This window comes from Betta splendens, chromosome 22, assembly GCF_900634795.4.
Source record: "Betta splendens chromosome 22, fBetSpl5.4, whole genome shotgun sequence".
NCBI lineage: Eukaryota > Metazoa > Chordata > Actinopteri > Anabantiformes > Osphronemidae > Betta > Betta splendens.
The window spans coordinates 11,133,328-11,151,572 of record NC_040900.2 but is presented as its reverse complement, the minus strand read 5'-3'; the positions used below and the strand labels follow the sequence as shown (position 1 = coordinate 11,151,572).

General features: G+C 45.8%; 2 protein-coding genes across 5 annotated transcripts; both read right to left on the bottom strand.

Annotated features, from left to right (window-relative positions):
• Positions 1-162: 162 nt before the first annotated feature.
• Positions 163-3,783, bottom strand: zbtb8a (zinc finger and BTB domain containing 8A). Of its 3 annotated transcripts, none has more exons than XM_029138320.3 (4): positions 3,323-3,783; positions 1,387-2,264; positions 1,096-1,265; positions 163-976 (listed from the first exon to the last, which is right to left on the bottom strand). In XM_029138320.3, the coding sequence occupies exons 1-4, from the start codon at positions 3,385-3,387 to the stop codon at positions 659-661; spliced, it is 1,431 nt and encodes a 476-aa protein (XP_028994153.1). In that variant the 5' UTR covers positions 3,388-3,783; the 3' UTR covers positions 163-658. The 3 variants fall into 3 exon arrangements, with proteins under 3 accessions (XP_028994153.1, XP_055361815.1, XP_028994154.1); XM_055505840.1 differs by lacking the exon at positions 3,323-3,783 and adding an exon at positions 2,857-3,313; XM_029138321.3 differs by lacking the exon at positions 3,323-3,783 and adding an exon at positions 2,407-2,995.
• Positions 3,784-3,926: 143 nt separating this feature from the next.
• gale (UDP-galactose-4-epimerase) lies at positions 3,927-12,147 on the bottom strand. Of its 2 annotated transcripts, XM_029138322.3 has the most exons (14): positions 10,385-12,147; positions 8,470-8,547; positions 7,792-7,881; positions 7,260-7,305; positions 6,358-6,489; positions 6,105-6,220; positions 5,839-5,952; positions 5,388-5,564; positions 5,191-5,304; positions 5,028-5,094; positions 4,848-4,933; positions 4,658-4,735; positions 4,310-4,424; positions 3,927-4,182 (listed from the first exon to the last, which is right to left on the bottom strand). In XM_029138322.3, exons 5-14 carry the CDS (start codon positions 6,476-6,478, stop codon positions 4,118-4,120), a joined length of 1,053 nt encoding a protein of 350 aa, XP_028994155.1. In that variant the 5' UTR covers positions 6,479-6,489; positions 7,260-7,305; positions 7,792-7,881; positions 8,470-8,547; positions 10,385-12,147; the 3' UTR covers positions 3,927-4,117. The 2 variants fall into 2 exon arrangements, with proteins under 2 accessions (XP_028994155.1, XP_028994156.1); XM_029138323.3 differs by lacking the exons at positions 7,792-7,881; positions 8,470-8,547; positions 10,385-12,147 and having other exon boundaries at positions 6,105-6,217; positions 7,260-7,435.
• Positions 12,148-18,245: the final 6,098 nt, after the last annotated feature.

Genomic DNA, 18,245 nt, shown 5'->3' with positions numbered 1-18,245 from the left:
CAGTTGACCAATGCTTATCGCGGTTCTATTGTTAAAATGTCTATAGACGTTTTGTCATTGTTTTATCAAGGAAGAAGAAACGTGGTATTTGGATCTGATCAACCACTGTTTTGCAACGACTTCAAACCCGCGATGAGGGTGAAAGAGCCAATCAAAACAATGTATAAAAATAAATTTAATGTGTAAAACAGTAAAAAAAAATCAAAAACAAATAAATGATATTCCGCAGTCTATCATAGTGCATATCATAAACATAGTCATATAAACCACCGCAATCAAAATGAAAATAAAAATGCTCTTGGCTTAAGTCCAACTACTTATCTGAGCAGATAAATGTCAAAATTTGACATTGAAAGAGTAACTTTATGTAACTATAAGTACAACTGAAACATACATGCTTTGGATACTGCTTATTCATAGTTTAACAAAATGCATTCCATTTGGTCACAAAGGTCAACAAAAAAAACTAACTAGTTGCAATAACTAAAGAATAATTTATATTTCATAATTGTGTGTATTTACATCAGTGGGTCACATAATTTATGCATATATTTGCTTGGTGCATGGCTTCATCACATGCACGCACTCACACACACACACACACACACACACACACACACACACACACACACACACACACACACACTTTGGTTCCATTTCACTGCAGCTCCTCATCGCTGTCATCCACTTGCTGGATGATGAGGTCAGCCCCCGAGTCTTCGGCCAGGTCATCATCGTCATTTAAGATCCAGCTCCTCTTGCTGTCCCCCTCCTCCTCCCCGTCCACGCCCAGCAGTAGAGCCGACTCCTCGTTTGGCCCCTCCAGACTGTCCATGGGGATGTTGTCGCAGCCCACCTCCTGGATGCACGTCGTGCACATCCGGTAGCGCCGCGTGCCCTCGCACACGACGTGCCCCGTCTCCTCTGTGACCTGGCACTTACACTTCCTGCACACGAGCTTCCTGGCTTGATGGATCTGTGCAAAAGGGGGCAAGCAGGAACAAAAGGTGTGATGTCTGATGAAAATCACATTAAATATTAACGCTACGATGTCCAGCGCGCTGTGTTCTAGCACTGCAAACAGAAGACACCCACTGTCTCAAAATGGCTACGAAGATGCTCCAGGCGGGTGAAGCGTTTATTGCAGGCCTGACAGGGGTAAGGCCTCTCCCCAGTGTGACAGCGCAGATGACGCTTCAGGTCTGCTTTCCTCTTCACTGTGTGGGTGCAAAAGGGGCATTTGAAGCGCATTATTGGGTTGGAGTCTGCAATAAGGAAGAAAAACAATTAGACATACAGCTTTTTGGCTTATTTTAAACTGAGGTTTTCCTGTCCTCGCTTCTGTAAAGACAAAGAAAAGATGAAATTTCCATTTTCTCAGCTCACCTTTATTAAAGTTTCCAATAACACCAACAATCTGGGGCAGGGTGGCGTAGAGCTCCTCTGCCTTCTCAGCCTTTTGTGCTCTCGCCTCCTGCATGTCCAAGTCCTCGTGCTGACTGGAGCGCGTGCTGTTAGGCGCTCTCCTCTTGCCTCCCCCTTTCCCTCTCCGGCGCTCGGCCCCAGGCAAGGTGTAAAGGGGGTCGTGAGGGTCCTGTAGGTCCTCTGCCTCCACGTTAAGGTCGTTAACGGGGCTGTTTGGGTTAGTCAGGGCTGAGGCAGAACTATCCAGGTCTGGGTCCTTCCCTATGAAGCCAGACTGGGATCTGGAGTTGTCCCTGGTCCACAGTGCGGGTGGTGGACTGATGGAACAGGGGCCTTGCTGCTGCTGCTGCTGTTCTGAGGATTCTTCTCCTGCTCCACTGGTGAAGCTGCACGTCTCGGACATGCTGAGACATCGGTCGCTGTCTTCGTCCTTCACGCTGATGTCCAGCGACGATTTGATGAAATTCTTGCAGTAGCTGATGACATTGTTCATCTGCAAGTAGCTGGCCGCCGACATGACCTCTATCACGTTGTGGCTGGAAAGGTCCAGCTGGCCGGAGTAGATGAAATCCAGGATGACGGTGAAGGTCTCCGGGCTGAAGACGTCGAAGGTCGCGTTGACGGGGTCGGACAGACCGTTGGGGCCCTGGGACAGCAGCATGCGGAAGTAGCCGCTGCTGGCGAACAGCACGTTGCGATGGGCCCTGAAGAGCTGGCCCTCCACCAGCACGCTGCAGTCACAGAAGAGCTCCTGGCGCCGCTGCTGGTTGAGCTGCTTCAGGAGGTTGCTCTGGTGAGACACCGTGATGTCTGCAGTGTTGAACCACCGCTGAGGCTGCCTGCGGGAGACAGCAAGACAGCACTGTTGATGCAGTAGACAGAGATGTTCTGCATTAAAAACACAACAACTGCTGCAACTGTAAAACTATACAAAACTATATTACCCTATGCTATAGTATAGTAATATTAACTTCACGGTACCAACATAGTTGGAGTCAATTATCCCGTCATTGTCTCTCCAGTGGAGCGTCTCGCAAAAGGCCCGCCCACACTTTCTCATTCTGCATTGTTATTGGCTGTAAGAGCCTTCAATTAAAGCCTTCTTCTAATGGGTTACACCCGACGCCAGTCAGAGAGCATCGGGTGACAAAATCCTGAAATCATACCTAAGGGAAGCTGAAAGGCACACACAGCCAGCAGTGCCGCGAACGCACCACAGTCAGAAAACAAAAACGAATATTAGATTTATTTATTCTTTTGTTAAAAGTGCCGCAGCCTCATTTACAGGACATGTCTTCAGTGCTTAACCCATTTAGCCCTTCTCGCGTTGCCACGCTCTCAATGACACGCGTTCATTTTTAATCATGCGACGCTCCGCGACGGACTCCGCAGCGCCCGACAACCCACGGCGCAACGCCCGCCCCGCGACACCTCCAAGCGCCGCCGGCGCCGCGCGAAGCCCCGTCCGGCTCCTCGGCGGGTTCGTTCGGCGTCCGTCCGGACGTCGGTCGACCTACAAAGCGACACGAGAGCGCTGCGGTCCTGCGTGGAAAAAAAAAAAAAAAGCGGGCAGCGGCTCCAGTCTGTCCTGGAGCGACGCCCACTTCAGGCTCCACCGGCACACAATAGAAAAGCAGACGCGAACCTCCGGCAACTGAGCGCGATCCTGACTCAGACACGAATATGTTCGCGTGGCGCGTCCGCCTGAGAACAACACGCCCGCTTTTCATCCCCGAGACCACCCCCCACTTCCCCGCGGAGGTCCGGAGCGCGGCGAGCAGCGGGGAGGATTTGCCTGCTGCCCGAACCCAGCGCCTCGTTCCCAGGCGTGAGGTGTCGGCGAGACCCGCTTACGCCCCACGCCGCGCTGCCCCGCACCAAACCCACCGATACTCACTGATGACTGGATTCGCCCGGCGCCCGGTAGAGTCTACTCGCCCCCAAGTCCACCACCATATCCATTTTTTCACAAATCTCTCGCCTTTCCTCCCAGTTCTTTTCTTCTCGTCCAGGGTCCACAGTGAAGCACTTCCTGCTCAGCCCTAAAGACCGAAACCCGGTTAGAGCGACTGGAGCACTGTGCTGACGTGGGTGTTTATTAACTGGGTGCCCGAGGGTTCAAGGAGCCATTTAAAGCCCCAGTGCCCTGTTTACATGCACCATATTAAAATAAATATCATATAACATCTGTGATAATTGGTCAAATGCGCCATATATGCAATATGATTAATTATTGCAGTATTTCTGATGAAATTCAACCGACCTTATAACAATAATAATAATGGCATCAGTAGCTCCAGATGGAATTGCTGTGTTTCAGTGTAGTGTAAAATATTATACATTTTTTAAAAATATATTAACAGCAACTCAGTTTTACAATAATGCATCTTGCATCAATTTTCAGTAACAAAATTACTTTGTTTTCTTAAAACCCACAGATCAATACATTAATAGAGAAAATCCAATGTTAATTCTGACAGAATGACACAGACTCTGGTGAGGAAATTACAACATAATTCTTTGTATATAACCAAAGCATTAATATAAAAAACAAAACAGGAAATTAAACATGTGTTCAGCTGTTTGAGGTCCCATCACATGTTCATACGATATGCAGAAATGAGGAAGTTGATTTTTGGCTTTGGCCCAGTGATTTAAAAGAGGATTTAAACAACAATGGGCTGGAGTTGCATCAAGAGGCCGTGCCTCTGGAAAATCCGGTTGGGTTCATTGACTGCCAGCGCCACAAATCCTCACCTATATGGAAATAAATCCTTTTGTCAGTATTTAAGGATATTTCAAAATAAAACAAAATCTTCATTTTAAATATATGTTTTGAGCATAATATAAATTCAGACAAACATTTCAGTGTGGCTGCACTTACACATTCTTTCTAGGTCAAATTCTGCTTTCCAACCCAGTTCCTTCTCAGCCAGACGAGGGTCAGCATAGCAGGATGCTATGTCTCCTCCTCTGCGTGGAGCGATCTTATACAAGATCTATAGAGAAGATACATTTAGCAGTGGTTTTATTAGGCAAAGCAAGAGCAGCTGGAAACCTAAGTGAACCAGAAACCAGCTTTTACACTACATAAATGTCAGCTTGCACTTTCACTGGTACTAACATGCTGTAGTTTGGTCGCTACAGCAATTTAGTCTAATTACCAACACAACACGTAATACGAACCCTGATCCTTCAATTTCAAAGGGAAAGGCACTGCTCGGCCACTCACCTCCTTCCCTGATGCCTTCTCCATGGCTTTTACCATCTGCAGCACAGAATAACCATGTCCTGTTCCGAGGTTGTAAACCTACACAAACACAATAACGCTGAAATGCCAAAGGTCCAATAAGAAGCTCATAGTACATACAAACGGGCAGACAATCACTAATAACATGTTTACACTGTTTTCTAAAATGCACCTTGCACCCGCAGTTGTCCTTTAGCTTCTTCAGAGCTGCTATGTGTCCCTTTGCCAGATCTACAACATGAATGTAATCTCTCACACCTAGAAAAGAGATAGAACCTCATATACATGAGCTGAACTTTAATTTAAAACATATCTGCACAAAACAACATTCCAATAAATGAGGTTAAATGACCTGTGCCATCAACAGTGTCGTAGTCATTCCCAAATACGCTGAGGCACTCTCTCCTCCCAATGGCCACCTGTGCAAAAGAGAACATAAAAATAATAAATACATCACCGACAACACAAGGTGTCTTTTCTGATGTAGCCGTGAACATGGCAGAGGTTGTACGTACCTGAGCCACGTATGGTAGCAGGTTGTTGGGGATACCCTGGGGGTCTTCTCCAATCCGACCAGAGGCATGAGCTCCGATTGGGTTGAAATAACGGAGCAGCACTGCGTTCCAGTTCTGCTCACACAGAAGTGACAATTAGACACACTGCACGCTTGTGTGCGTTTGTGAGCATGCGTCAATGCATCCATGATTTGTACCTTCTCTGCCTTACAGTGATCCTTGATCATCTCCTCGATGAAGTATTTGGTCTTGCCGTAGGGGTTTGTGCAGCCGCCCACAGGGTGCTGCTCGTCGATGGGCAAATGCTGGGGGTCTCCGTACACTGTGGCTGAGCTGCTGAAGACCAGATCGTGCACCCTGTGAGCCTGCATCACCTGGGACACGTGCAGAAGCAACCAAACGTGGCACACGCACACAGTCAGCAACCAGTTAGACAGCACTCTACACACATACAGTACAGCAGGCCAGGTGTGAGTATAAAGGCTTAGGTTAACTCACAAATAAAAATGTTATGAAAGGCGTGGTATTAGATTTCGTCTCACTATCAAATGAACTCACACGTCATGCACTCAGCAAACAAGGGTCACGATTAGTACAAGTGACGGTCAGTAAGAACAATCAATTACATGACAAAAACCCGAGACTGACCTCGAGCAGGTTCATGGAGGCGGTGAGGTTGACTCTGTAGTAGCGCAACGGCTGCTCCACAGACTCCCCAACAGCCTTCAGACCAGCAAAGTGCATCACAGCACTGAAAGAATGCTGCAATACAAGGTGTGTAGGTCAGCTTGAGTGATGGAGGGACGGCCACTCTGGTGTAAACCACAGTTTATTTGACCCAAGACCTGGTCTATGCAACCATTCGTTGTTATTGTTTCTGATTGATCAATAAATCAATTTGATGACTTTCTCACCTTTTTAAAGAGTTTTTCCAAGCCAGGTCGGTCCAGAAGGTCTAGTTCATGAAACTCAATGCTGGTGTCGAGAATCTTCTCTATCCTACGAATGCTTTCTGGCACACCCCCATCTCCTCCATTCACAGTACGAAGGATGTACATGTAGCAGACGGGCACACAGCAGTACCAAATGTAAGCATCGGCACACAATGATGAACAAACGCCACGCTGGAGTCGTCGGGCGGGTTAGGATTCCAGTAGAAAGGCTTACCTCTGACAGCATTGCTGAAGTTATCTACTACGACCGGCTGGTAGCCTGCTTCAATGAGCTCCACCACACAGTGACTCCCGATGTAGCCTGCCCCACCTGTCACCAGGACCGTCTCCGACATTGTCTGTTCCTCTGATACACAAAATACATAACATCAATCCAACAGATCCCGCTGTGGTTATTGTATTACACCTGATTGAAAAGCAGAAGGCCATAAACTGGACCTACTTTGAGAAAACAGGATATCCTTCTACCCTATGAAGGTTTGACGTGCCATTTAACAGACGTGTGACTCACCCGTATTTTAACACGTCAGCAGGTTTAAGCCTTAAGCCGTCTGACAACATAGAACTATAGTGACTGAAAATATTATGCCCGTTGCTGGTACTATTTATTGTTCTAAGCCGTTGTACAAGGCTCGACCTGTCAAACCACATTAATTATCTACCGTCAATGAAAACTTTAGACTTCTAAGTGCTACTTTTTTATTGTAAGCCATAATAAGTCCAAACTTTTGATCACTCATGGTTTATCAGACTAAATACTGACTACCATAAATTGGGGCATGCATATTAAAAGTTTATTACACAGTCCTATGCAGAATACGGCCAAGAACATATAATGAGCCAGTGTTAAATGATCCATCAAACTTTATGGTTTTAGTCTATTATTGAGCGCTGGAGACCAGATCATGAAAATGTCGAACTCTAGGAAGAATCTCTACTGAAGTATATGTTACACCAAACATTTTACGGCGGTCATGATGAACCCACTTCCACTTTGTCGGTTATAGAATAAATGAAGCAACGCTAATAAACCTTTAGTGTAATGAGCAGACGTGTCAAACCCAAAATTACACCCCGCTGTGCTGTTTCCCTGTGAATACGTGTAAACACACTCACCAAAAAAAGTCTAAGTCGTCGTGTCCGCCAGAAGTTCTTGTTAAACCTGCGCAAAAGAAACAAGCAGGGCGAAGCTAGTACAAGGGTTTAACTGTCAGCCCATTCAGTGAAGTTTTCCCCTCTCTGCTCTCTTTCTTTACTTCCTGTAAAACGTGGAGCAGCATCAAGTTCACAACAAGCGCAAGACTTCCTGTTTGTATCCCTCAGAATAAAAGCCCTTCACGGCCGCTGGACACAATGCTAGCTTAGAACTTGACCTAAAACTAATAATTGCGGACTGATATTGCATCCAGTATGTTTTCATTAAATTGTCAATTACTAACAAAACTCACATAGACCAGGCACAATTCACTTGCTTTATTTTATTTTGAAGTGTAAGCCGGAAACGAGGTGTATCTGACTGCACCTTCACTATAATTTAAAGTCCACCGCTGCTACGCGAGAGCTTCACATGCTATGACGTATTTGAGCGACTTAAGGAAGCCACGCCTCTGACCGTTCACACAGGGAGGTCATTGTACTGAGCATCCACCTGAAGGAGACGTGCCACGTCACTTAGAAGAGAAACCCGGGCCCCACAGTGGAGTAGGCAGTGTAGTTCCACTAACCAAAGCCAGGTCCACTACATTAAATACACACACACACACACACACACACACACACACACACACACACACACACACACACACACACACACACACACACACACACACACACAGCCTGTCAATGGTACAGTATGTAAGTACAGTATTGGAGTAACATTCATGAAGTTATAAGAAATATAAACCTCATAACTAATTCAACTTCCAATTTCTCATATTTAATTCATTAGCAAAACTACAGTTTTCCATTAACAAATACTCATGGTGATTAGTGGCGTACCATAGCGCTGCCTTTGCCCAATGTACTAGATTAATCTATCAGGGAGTTATAAGTGTAAAATGAAAAAAGGTAATCAAGCAAGGAAACTATAAAATGATAAGGAAATATTTCAAGCATGCAAGAATTACAAATTTATATTCTAAAATAAAAAAAGTCAAGCTTATAGTATGATAGGTAAAAACATGGCAAGTGTTAGCATCATGCAGTTCAGACAATTGTGTCTCATTTAAGCCCCTGGACCAGCTCTGCCCAGAGACGGCGGCGCATGGAGAAAGGCAGCAGGCACGGACGGAAACAAAGACGAGACGAGACGAGACGGATGCCGTACCTGAGAAACGAAGCTGCTGCTTGCTTTGAAGCAAATGCTGCCTCTTTGTCAGAGAGGATCCAGAGCTGATGAGGAAATCTCAAGGAAGAAAACAACATTGCAAAATGACTTTGTGGTAATAATCATAAAAAAAAAACACACCCAACAATCCAACCATTCAGAAGAGGAGAGGAGAGCGTGGACAGAAGGAAACATTTAAAACTCAGAGGAGGAACAATGTGCCTGTTTGATAGAGAACAGCAGTAAGCGAGGACAGCCTTTCGTAAATTGAATTCATTTTATAATAAAAACATCTGACATTTCCACCCTGAGTGAGTGGGGTCATTACTTCCCTGACCTCGTGTGCTGAGGCTGGGTGGCAGCGTGGCTCACCTTTACCTGTATGAATGCATGCGTCTCTGGGTCTAAGGCTGCACACTTCCAGCAGGAGCAGAGCTGCAGCCCCCCCCCCCCCCCCCCCCCAGTGTCCAGCTACTGCCCTGAGTGCAGGATGACAGCACATACCAGGAGCTGTGTGTAATCCTGAGGGCCAGTGGCGTGACCTGCCAGAGGAAAACCCCACATGGATTCAATCTACACCAGCAGATCCAGGTACAGTTGCCCTTCACGTCTCTGCATCTCAGGCAAAAGCAGGAAACTGCGCATCATGGGTCACATCTTTAGAAACGTTGTCTGCTGGCGTGCGGGTGGGGACAGACCTGTCCGACAGACAGAAGGAGGCCGTGGGGGTTGGGAGGCTGTTCCGCGGGTGGACCTGGGGGTTTGGGTCCCTTAGTGAGTGCCCAAGCTGGGTCAGGGTCATACTGGGATGCCCTGGGCGGCATCGCTGGGGCCCCTCGGGGCTGATGGGCCTGGAATGGGAGGGGCTGCCTCATTTTAGGTGAATGAGTGCATTCACCCAGGCCTTCAGGGCAGCCTCCTCTGGTGCCGGTGGATGGATGCTGCTTTGATGTGGCCTTTATAGCCTTCCCTCCACGTTCCTCGCATTCTATAACCACCCCAGGGTTCGGCGGGTGGGGTTCACAGCAGAACTGGGGGGGACACTCTAGTACCACCCACCACCCCCACATTCACACACACGCTCCCTTCCCTATGTACAGTACAATGTCTCAAAACCGTAAAGCGTAAAGTAAAATCCCGAAGATGTTTAAAAGACAAAATAATTTGAATGAGTTGCAGCTTAGATGAAGACGCACAGAGTGATGGATGGAGCAGCAGAGGGTGTGACCGTCCACTGGGCCTCTGTCTGATTCGCTTCATCCCTCTCCACCTGAGTGCTAGTTAATCCTCCCCTCATCCCCCGACTCCCAGCTGGATACGCCGGCTCCCCCTGAATGGCAAGCTGCATTAGCGCCAAAGAACTTTCCCCCACGGACTGTTAGTCAAAGTTGATTGGAGATTACAGGCCCGCCGGTGAAAACATAACCCTCCATCTCATCTCAAATCACTTTCCATCCCCATCCATTTCTTTATCTTCTTAATCCCAACTCTCCTGCTTCTCAATGTCACCAGCTATCGCCTGCCACCAAGCTTTCACTCCTCTGCAGTGTTTTTTTTTTTTTTTTTTTTGACAGCTGAATGACAAGAAAGATGAAGAGGAGGAAGGAGATGAGGGAAATAAAAGCTTTGCCTCCTGAGTGGAGCCAGAATTATGTCATGGGGGCATTTGTCCTCCTGGTGTGGAGGCTTCCCTTCCTCTGCTAATTACCTTGTACAAACTCAAATCTGATATGGCGGATATGAGGCCCAAATACAATTATTGTGGGCTAACAAAGAGATATTGTGATTCAGGGAATGAGGGGGAGACTGCAAGCGAGATAGCAGGAAAGGCACGTGCACAGCTCACACACACACACACACTGATACAACCACTTGTCCTTCCCCTCCATTCCCTCAGATAGGCTAATGTTATTACTGGGGTAATTATCCTCATTAGTGCCAGCAGCTGTAGAGAGCCCATTGCTCGCTGTTCCAACTCCACACCGAACCGTTCTGTCTTCACATCCATTGTTGCGGTCTCTAGATCTCGTGTAATGACCCCGTCTCCATCCTCTGCACACAGGCATTTGTCAAAACAGAGACCATCAAACGTCTAATGAGACAGAGTTACCTCTGTTTCCTGACCTGGTAGGAGTCCTATTGGAAGACGTGAACTGCTGTGAGTAGCACCTTAACCTGTATCACGTATAGTATAGTATAATTATAATAATAATATAATATTTAATTATAATGAAATGTTGTTTTATGTTGTTTAATATTTTATTGAGTTTATAATATAGTGTCACACAAAAGATAAGAAGAAAAGAAGTTTTTCCTTACCTGACAACTGTAGCAATATTGCTGTCGTCCGTAGTCTGTCTTTTAAACATTTGAACACCAGGTGGCACTGTTTAGCCGAGCATCTCCATGATTTGCTGGTAACTACGCTCCGGCAGCTGCAGTACATCTTCTAACCCCTCTTCCTCTCTTCTGTGTTTTTCCCTATTTACATCCCTCTATCATAAGAAAACATTGCTGCCCTTTTTCTTAGACACTTCCACACACTATTACTGTTTGCCGGACCAAACGTCTGTTTCTGCTCCATGTTTATGTGAAAGCGCCCTTAAAATAATTCCTTTCGTTCCTTTTTACCTTGCTGCTCCGTCTGCACTTTTACACACGTTATAAGATCAACAGCTGAAACACACCGCCCCCCATCCCCCTCCTTCCGCTCTGTGAGATTGCCTTGTGTTTTATTGCCAGGGGCTGGTGTGGACAGTAGGTAACCTGTATACTGCTAAGCCCCGCATCAGGCGCTAAATGTCATGCATAGCCTGTTTTTATTGGCTGATATGGCCTGTTGTGCTCTTCTCCTTTTCCTGGAAGCCATTGTTAAAGAGCTGGTTGTTAATGCTCCTGACCAGATGGGCTCCTCTCCCTGCAGGTCTGACTGAGGGTGTTTACCATGCACTGGGCTGTGGATAACAGGTGAGACTGCTGCTGGCCTGTCGACCAATCAGAGCGCAGCAGATGTCTGGCCTCTGCCTGTAAACCTTTATTTGGCATTTGGGGCCCTGTGGGAGTAGGTTTGATAATAACATTGAATCAAAGTGAAAAGTGGTTTGTATGTTGTCTTTTACACGTGGCTATTATCAGCATTGGTCATGCAAGCAGTGACAATAAGCCGCCTACATATTCAGCCCACGCTTCAAGCTTCAGTGACCACATATATTGAATAATTTATTGCAGCATGGAACTTTGGGTAAATAAAACCTCAAGCATCCTTCGTGTATGTAACACTTCAGATGATGGAACCATTCGAGCCATTTAGTTTGTCCTACATATAGTTCAGGCTTCAATTCCAAAAATGTTCTCCCGTCTCTTGTGTGACAAAATGTTTCCAGTATTAGCTGGGCAAACAGTGAAATTCCTTTTCCTTTCCATCACAGGCCATTTTGAATTACTGCAATTTCGTATCATGGCAACAGGGAAGGGAAGGCCGGGCCTGGATTGTTGAGGACTAGTTTTTAAAGCTTTGAATCAATCCACCTTAATGGATGACCTGTGTCGAACATGCACGTATGGATTAGTTTGCCTAGAGCACCTGTCCCTGTTCTGTCAACAGCAGATCATGTTACTGGCTACACATTCACATGGCTGCCACCACTTCCTGCGGCTGACAATGCACCAGTCTTGCATGAGGTATTATGAAAGTGTGTAATTATGTGATAAGGTACCCCCCCCCCCCCTCAGGTGAATGTGATGCTCAAGTAAACAGCCAGTAACACTGGGGTTACATTTCACACATATGTCCATCTTCTGATTTTAGGATCTTTTCAGACTGAGACCCTCTGGTTGATTACAATGGTGAAGTCAGATGCTGGGCTTGAAATCTTTCCAAAAGCAACTCACCTAACATCAGATTGTGACAGAATGGGAAGAAAAATGCATTTCTTTTTTACACTAGACAGGTTTGTATCCCCTTGGTCACTCCCCTTAGATTCACGGTCAAATCTGAATAATCATCTCCTATGTGACCATCACCTGCTGCTCAAACAAACACCACCTCACCAACACGTCGCAGCCCTATCACTCTGCCAGCATCTGCCATCACTTTGCCAGGAGATGAGAAGCCTGTCTTATGCAGCTGGCATTAAGGAGCTGCATATATGGGTGAGGTATCACATCGCCACTCTGTAGACGCTGCCATCTTGATTATGTCCCCGATGATGGAGCGATTAGCTAACAACTGTTATGCTAACTCCAAAGCTGCATGGGTGATGGATGGCCAAAGTGATAGACTCAGGCAGTTGGTAAAAGGGCTTTGTCCTGGATTTCAGAAACCTTCTATCTCGTGGTCTTGTCCAACCCCTAAATCCACCCTAGTTACCCCCACCAGCTGCCTCTGACCTCTCATCATAGCCCCGTCTCTGCTTGCCATGTGTTGGGAGTCAAAAGGTTCCCACCTATCGCTCATCAGAATGAAAACCCCACCATCTCCTGCCCCACGCACTAAATCCCAATCAATTGCTGGGCAGACAGAGATGGATTGGGACATCCACGACCCTGTAGCTTTGAGGGAGACCCCGCCCCCCCTCCACCCGCCAAAGGGCTGCTGTCACGGACAAATAATAGAGGTGGATCGAGGATGAGTGAATGGGTCAAGGCTGCTGTCCCTGGAAGGAAGTTAACACAAAGCAGTGGAGGGAAATTCTTTCATTCTGGGGACAAAAGTCACAGCATGTTGTGTGGTAGATACTTTAAAAGCACTATTTAATAAAATCAAAACGTGATCCAGCTCACATTTGTGAGTGATATTTTTTTGATGTGTATTAAATGGCAGTATATCTCTCACTAACCTGACTGTATCAATGTAGAATGAAATATTGTAGCATCTAGATGAAAGCTGTCTGTCGACCGCATTCATCACTGCATCTGTGATCCATGCGTTGTACAGTGGACCGCTCATCTGACTCCATTCTTTTAGCCACTCCAAATACAATAGTCTTGACATTCTGCCCCACATCAGCATGTGCCCTTGGTGAGTTGCCGTCTAGTGCTTCCTGATTTAATTCGCAGCAGGCCGAGTGATTGCATCATTCACATGAGCATTGACAACAAATATCATTCAGACATGCAAAAGTCTGCACGATGCCATAACACCATGATTGGTAGTGAAAGATCTTATTCCGTATTCGCTGCCAAGGACTCGAGGAGGATCATTCACATGTAGATGTGTCCTCCTGGAAGTGGCTCAGCTATACAATTTCCATTTAGATAAGGTGTATACACAAATAAAGAAAGGACATCGGGTTCTTCATTTGATTAACTAATCATAGTCTTTGTAATTCCACTTGGAGACCTTGAAGGGCAGTGCGGGGCTGTGCACCCTGATTAGCCTATGCATGATTGCTGCTGCTCTGGCACAAATCAGTTGAAGAAGAAGAAACCCAGCTCCATACGCTACATAGTGGTTGTGATTAAACAGGCGATTAGGACAGAGAGTTTTCTGCCTGTTTAATCTCTTGTCCTCTTGTCTAAATACGCCGTCACAGTATATTCCCTGATCAACAATAACTGGACACCAGCAGAATTGGAGTGGGATGTGATTAGAGTCTTTAAAGCTCCCTGGAGTGTGGATGCAGGTTGTGTGTCATTAGCTGGAATTTAAAGGTACATTCTGTCCCTGTTGTCTCTCGCCGGAGCAGGGAATCCATTATCTGATGCGTAAAACCGAAAGGAAAAGGAAACGGGCACAAACACAGCCTCGGGCCAGAAGTAATATCTTTGAGCGAGACTAGAACCATCCACATTCGTAGCGTGAAACATGCCAAGCGACGAAGACCGCGGTTCGCGGCAAACAAAACACTCCTGAAGCTCACTACTCGAGCCTTGAATCTCAAAGCCCTCTTCCCACTCCACTGCCAGCCCTCTTCAGCCCAGTGCAGCGGTGTCTGCGTATCATCTGAAGGCTGCACAGAAACTCCACAGCCCCTCTCCATGACTGATCTCTTTTGATAGAGCTCATTATGCAAACTGCTCCCAACTCCCGCCGCATAATTAGTCCTTAATTAATTTGAGTGAAATCTTTCATCTGTCTGTGTCCGGCCAGCTCCTTCCTTCCATTTACAACATGATATTAATTTCTGAGGGGGGAATGGTAGCCCAGCTGATGAAAAGGCTGATATAATTAATCAAGTACTGTATCTTTTTCCTTCATTTTTTTTGCAGGAATAATAATAAGTGTGATGAGCAGAGTCTGATTAACCCTATTATGCTCCCTAATTAGGGTGATCATTTAATAATCAAGGAAGCAGCACAATTATAGGAGAATGCAAATTATGCCATCTAATGAAGAGTGTGCCAATTCTGGGAATTTTGTTTAGAAAATGTGACATTCCATAATTAAAGGTCAAGAAAAAGTTATTTGTTTCATGCACATAATGTTATAGATGCGCTCACATACTTGAGCCCTGAATTGTTTAAATGCTTCATATACTTTCGTGAACAAATCTCAACGGAGAACAGCAGCAAAAGTGGAAATATGGCTCTTTGAAACAGTACATAGCATGCAAGTCACTGAATAAATACATTTGTCAGCTTGGGAGCAGAAATATGTGGGACCAACAGCGGGTGTGTATTTTTGCTTTATCAAAAAATGTGATCACAGTGTTTCACCTAAACACCTATTTTCCACTGACCCTGTGTATTTTATGGAGCCTGAGACGCTAAGAGGCAGCTGCCACCACGATGTCAAGAACAATTCAGGACCACGGACAGCAACGGGTTTCCTCTAGAGAGACAGGGCAGGCACGTTTAGCGCTGCCATTAAACATGCAGCCTTACGAGTATTAATCCTAGATATGCTTCAGTTATGTATTCAACAAACATCCAAATGTGTTTAACGCTTAACACTATGAGAGCGACGATCAGTCTAGTCTCCGTTTGCCAATATATAAAGGATATGGCCCATTAGGCCTGCCAGAGTTCATCCTTCATGCTCCTAAATGATACAGCAGCTGTCTACGCTTTCATCAAGATAATGGTGACCTCATATAAGGAGTCTATGAGCAATGTCCCTGATTTCATTTTTCTAACATGGAGTCATTATCAATATCATTGCAATCTCAAAGGAGCCAGTGAGCAACAGAGGATGGGCATTTTTTTGTTGTCTACTTGTGTGAGAGAAATGTATTGACTGCTGAGCCAAAAGCCTGTCACCAAGAGCCTTTATACACTGGCTGCACTCGCCTGTGTGTGTGTGTGTGTGTGTGTGTGTGTGTGTCTGCCTCCTCTGCATCTTTGTGTCCGTGAAGTGTGTGCATGCGTGTGAGTGCATCTACATGAATGTACCTCAATTTACTCCTCTTCACCCCCATAGTGCAGCTGTGCCTCGGAGAACTCATGAAGTAATTGAATGAGCCAGGGGCAGGGGGAAACCTGTGGCAGCGAATGTGGAGCCCGCTGGCCTTATTATCTGTAATACGGCAGCCGCTCCTGCCTGTGCCTTCTCATCCGCTCATGAATACAGAAATGAATGTGATGGACGTCAGAGGTGAACGCGGAGGGGAGAAACAGGCCACAGCCTGTTTTAATCAGCTCCCAGATAGAAGAATCACTTTATCCGGCTCCACGGCTCAGAGGTGAATTAGTGTTTAACATTCCAGGGCATGCTTTCTGACAGGGGACTCCACCCAAAACAACCAATGGACTGAAGAGATTATTGAGAGACACTCTGATGTTTTTGATGAGTAAATTAGAGCTAAACATGCCCCTGGGACTCCAGCAACTGATCCGCCTGATGTGCAGGAAGGCCTCGTTTAATAAGATCCTCTTTACAGGAAAAGACAATTTTGTGTTGTCCCTTTGAAGTCTTTGCTCATACGCCCGTGCACGCACATTAGATTTAGTCACTTTAGTCTCCCTTGAAGTCATACATGAGCTTTCCATTGTTAATCATCCATTGTGGACTAATTTTATAGTAAATCATCATAATAGGGTACACTTCACTGGCTAAATTCACTGGACTTTAATGGAAAGCACCGAAACATACGTCCTTGTGGTCATCAGCATCGTTGTCAAAAGTACAGACGACATCAGGGACATCCACAGCCAGCATTGAGGTCCATTAGTCTAAAGCTCGGAGCTATACCACTTTACGAGGCTTTTCACAGTAGCCCGGTCTTGTGGGCATCCTTCGAAAGTGCGCTTTAAAGTCTAGACAGTGACCTTTCGCTATTGTTGCTCTCTGCAGGTGCGGTTTGCTGCGTTTTGCTGTTTACATAGCGAGGAGTTGACTTCCTTGCTATTGCCAACAGGTGGTTTTCTAGAAAACAGAAATCCAAAGAGTGTGATTTTAAGAATGGCAAAGTGAGGACTTTAGTGGGACTGTAAGAACTGTCATCACAACAGGAGGTCAAACAGCGGCTCACTTGCATTTGATAACAAGCAATTGTGTGTCTGTATATCTCTATCTTTATATTATATTCAAACTTCCTGTACTTGAAGTAAAAGTACTTTTGTGTTTTTAGAAATGACAGAAAAATCAAGTCCTTGTTCTTATTTAACAGGTCTGTTGGCCTGGTCTTCTTCAAACTACTGGATTTAGTTATATTATAAAGAAAATAAAAAATGTGATAAATATGCCACCAACAAACAAACTGATTAAATTAAACAAAAAAAACACAAAAAATGTAGAATATAAAGAAAATGATACAACACAACTGAGCTGTAGTTGTCTTGGGCTGTTCTCCTTTGTAAAAATACCTTGCATTCACTACACTGCAAATCCATTTAGAACCGTATTTAAAAAGCAATCACTTCATTAACTTGTGGCACTTTTGTTCTACTGTGTCATTGTTCACTTGTTAGGTGCCTGCGTGCTCTCGGTTGTGGGGGACAAAAGCGGCAGCGGAGGCTGTGCAGCGTCCGCAGCCGGCCTGATTAAATCTGGGTCCCTCGCTGGCTCTCTCCATGGTGCTGAAAGAGCCTCTATCAGATTACAAGCAGCCAGAATAGGACCTCGGCTAATCCATAACAATAATTGATTGACAATGCACTGGAGGTGGTTATGCAGTGAGCTCCAATTACAGTCATGTCTTGTTGCACAGTTTAGCCCGGCTGGTGCAACACAGAGCCGAACTTTCTAGGGACATAGGGTTGCTTCAAATGGGGGGAGCCCAATGTTTGTAAAACATGTTATCCATGGTTATTACTTCATATAACATTTTTCATTATTGAATAATACATATCAGGGACAGACACTTTGCTTCAAACAAGATCAGAACGCTCTGTTAAGTTACTGGAGGCACACTTGGCCTGTGTCCTCGGCATTAATTCTTCATCCTGTAGGTGGTGCAATGAAGTAAGAACTCATCTGAGGCCAAACCCCCCAGAAACAGACTAATCTTCATGTCAGAATTAGGATTTTACATCAGGCCTGCAACTGTTTGGAAACAATGCGGCGTCACTGTGTAGTGGTTAATTACAGACAGATGGGCTGAAACACTTGCAACGCAAAGAAGCGCTACAGTGTTTCAAAACAGTGTCACTTTATAATAAGTCTCTTGTTATAAACTGATCTAAGTACATCAGCAGCGGGGCCTCGAGGCGAGAGGAAGAGGAAGCACAACGTTTCAAATGTTATAGCATGCGAGCGGCTTTGGGCGCCTGCAGCGGAGCAGGCGTTAAAGCCGCAGCAGCTGTATGCTAATTAGGCGCCTATACTCACCGACGGGCAGGGCAGCACACGCCGCTGAGCAAACACGCGCATGCGTCGGCGAAGCCACGGCCGGCGC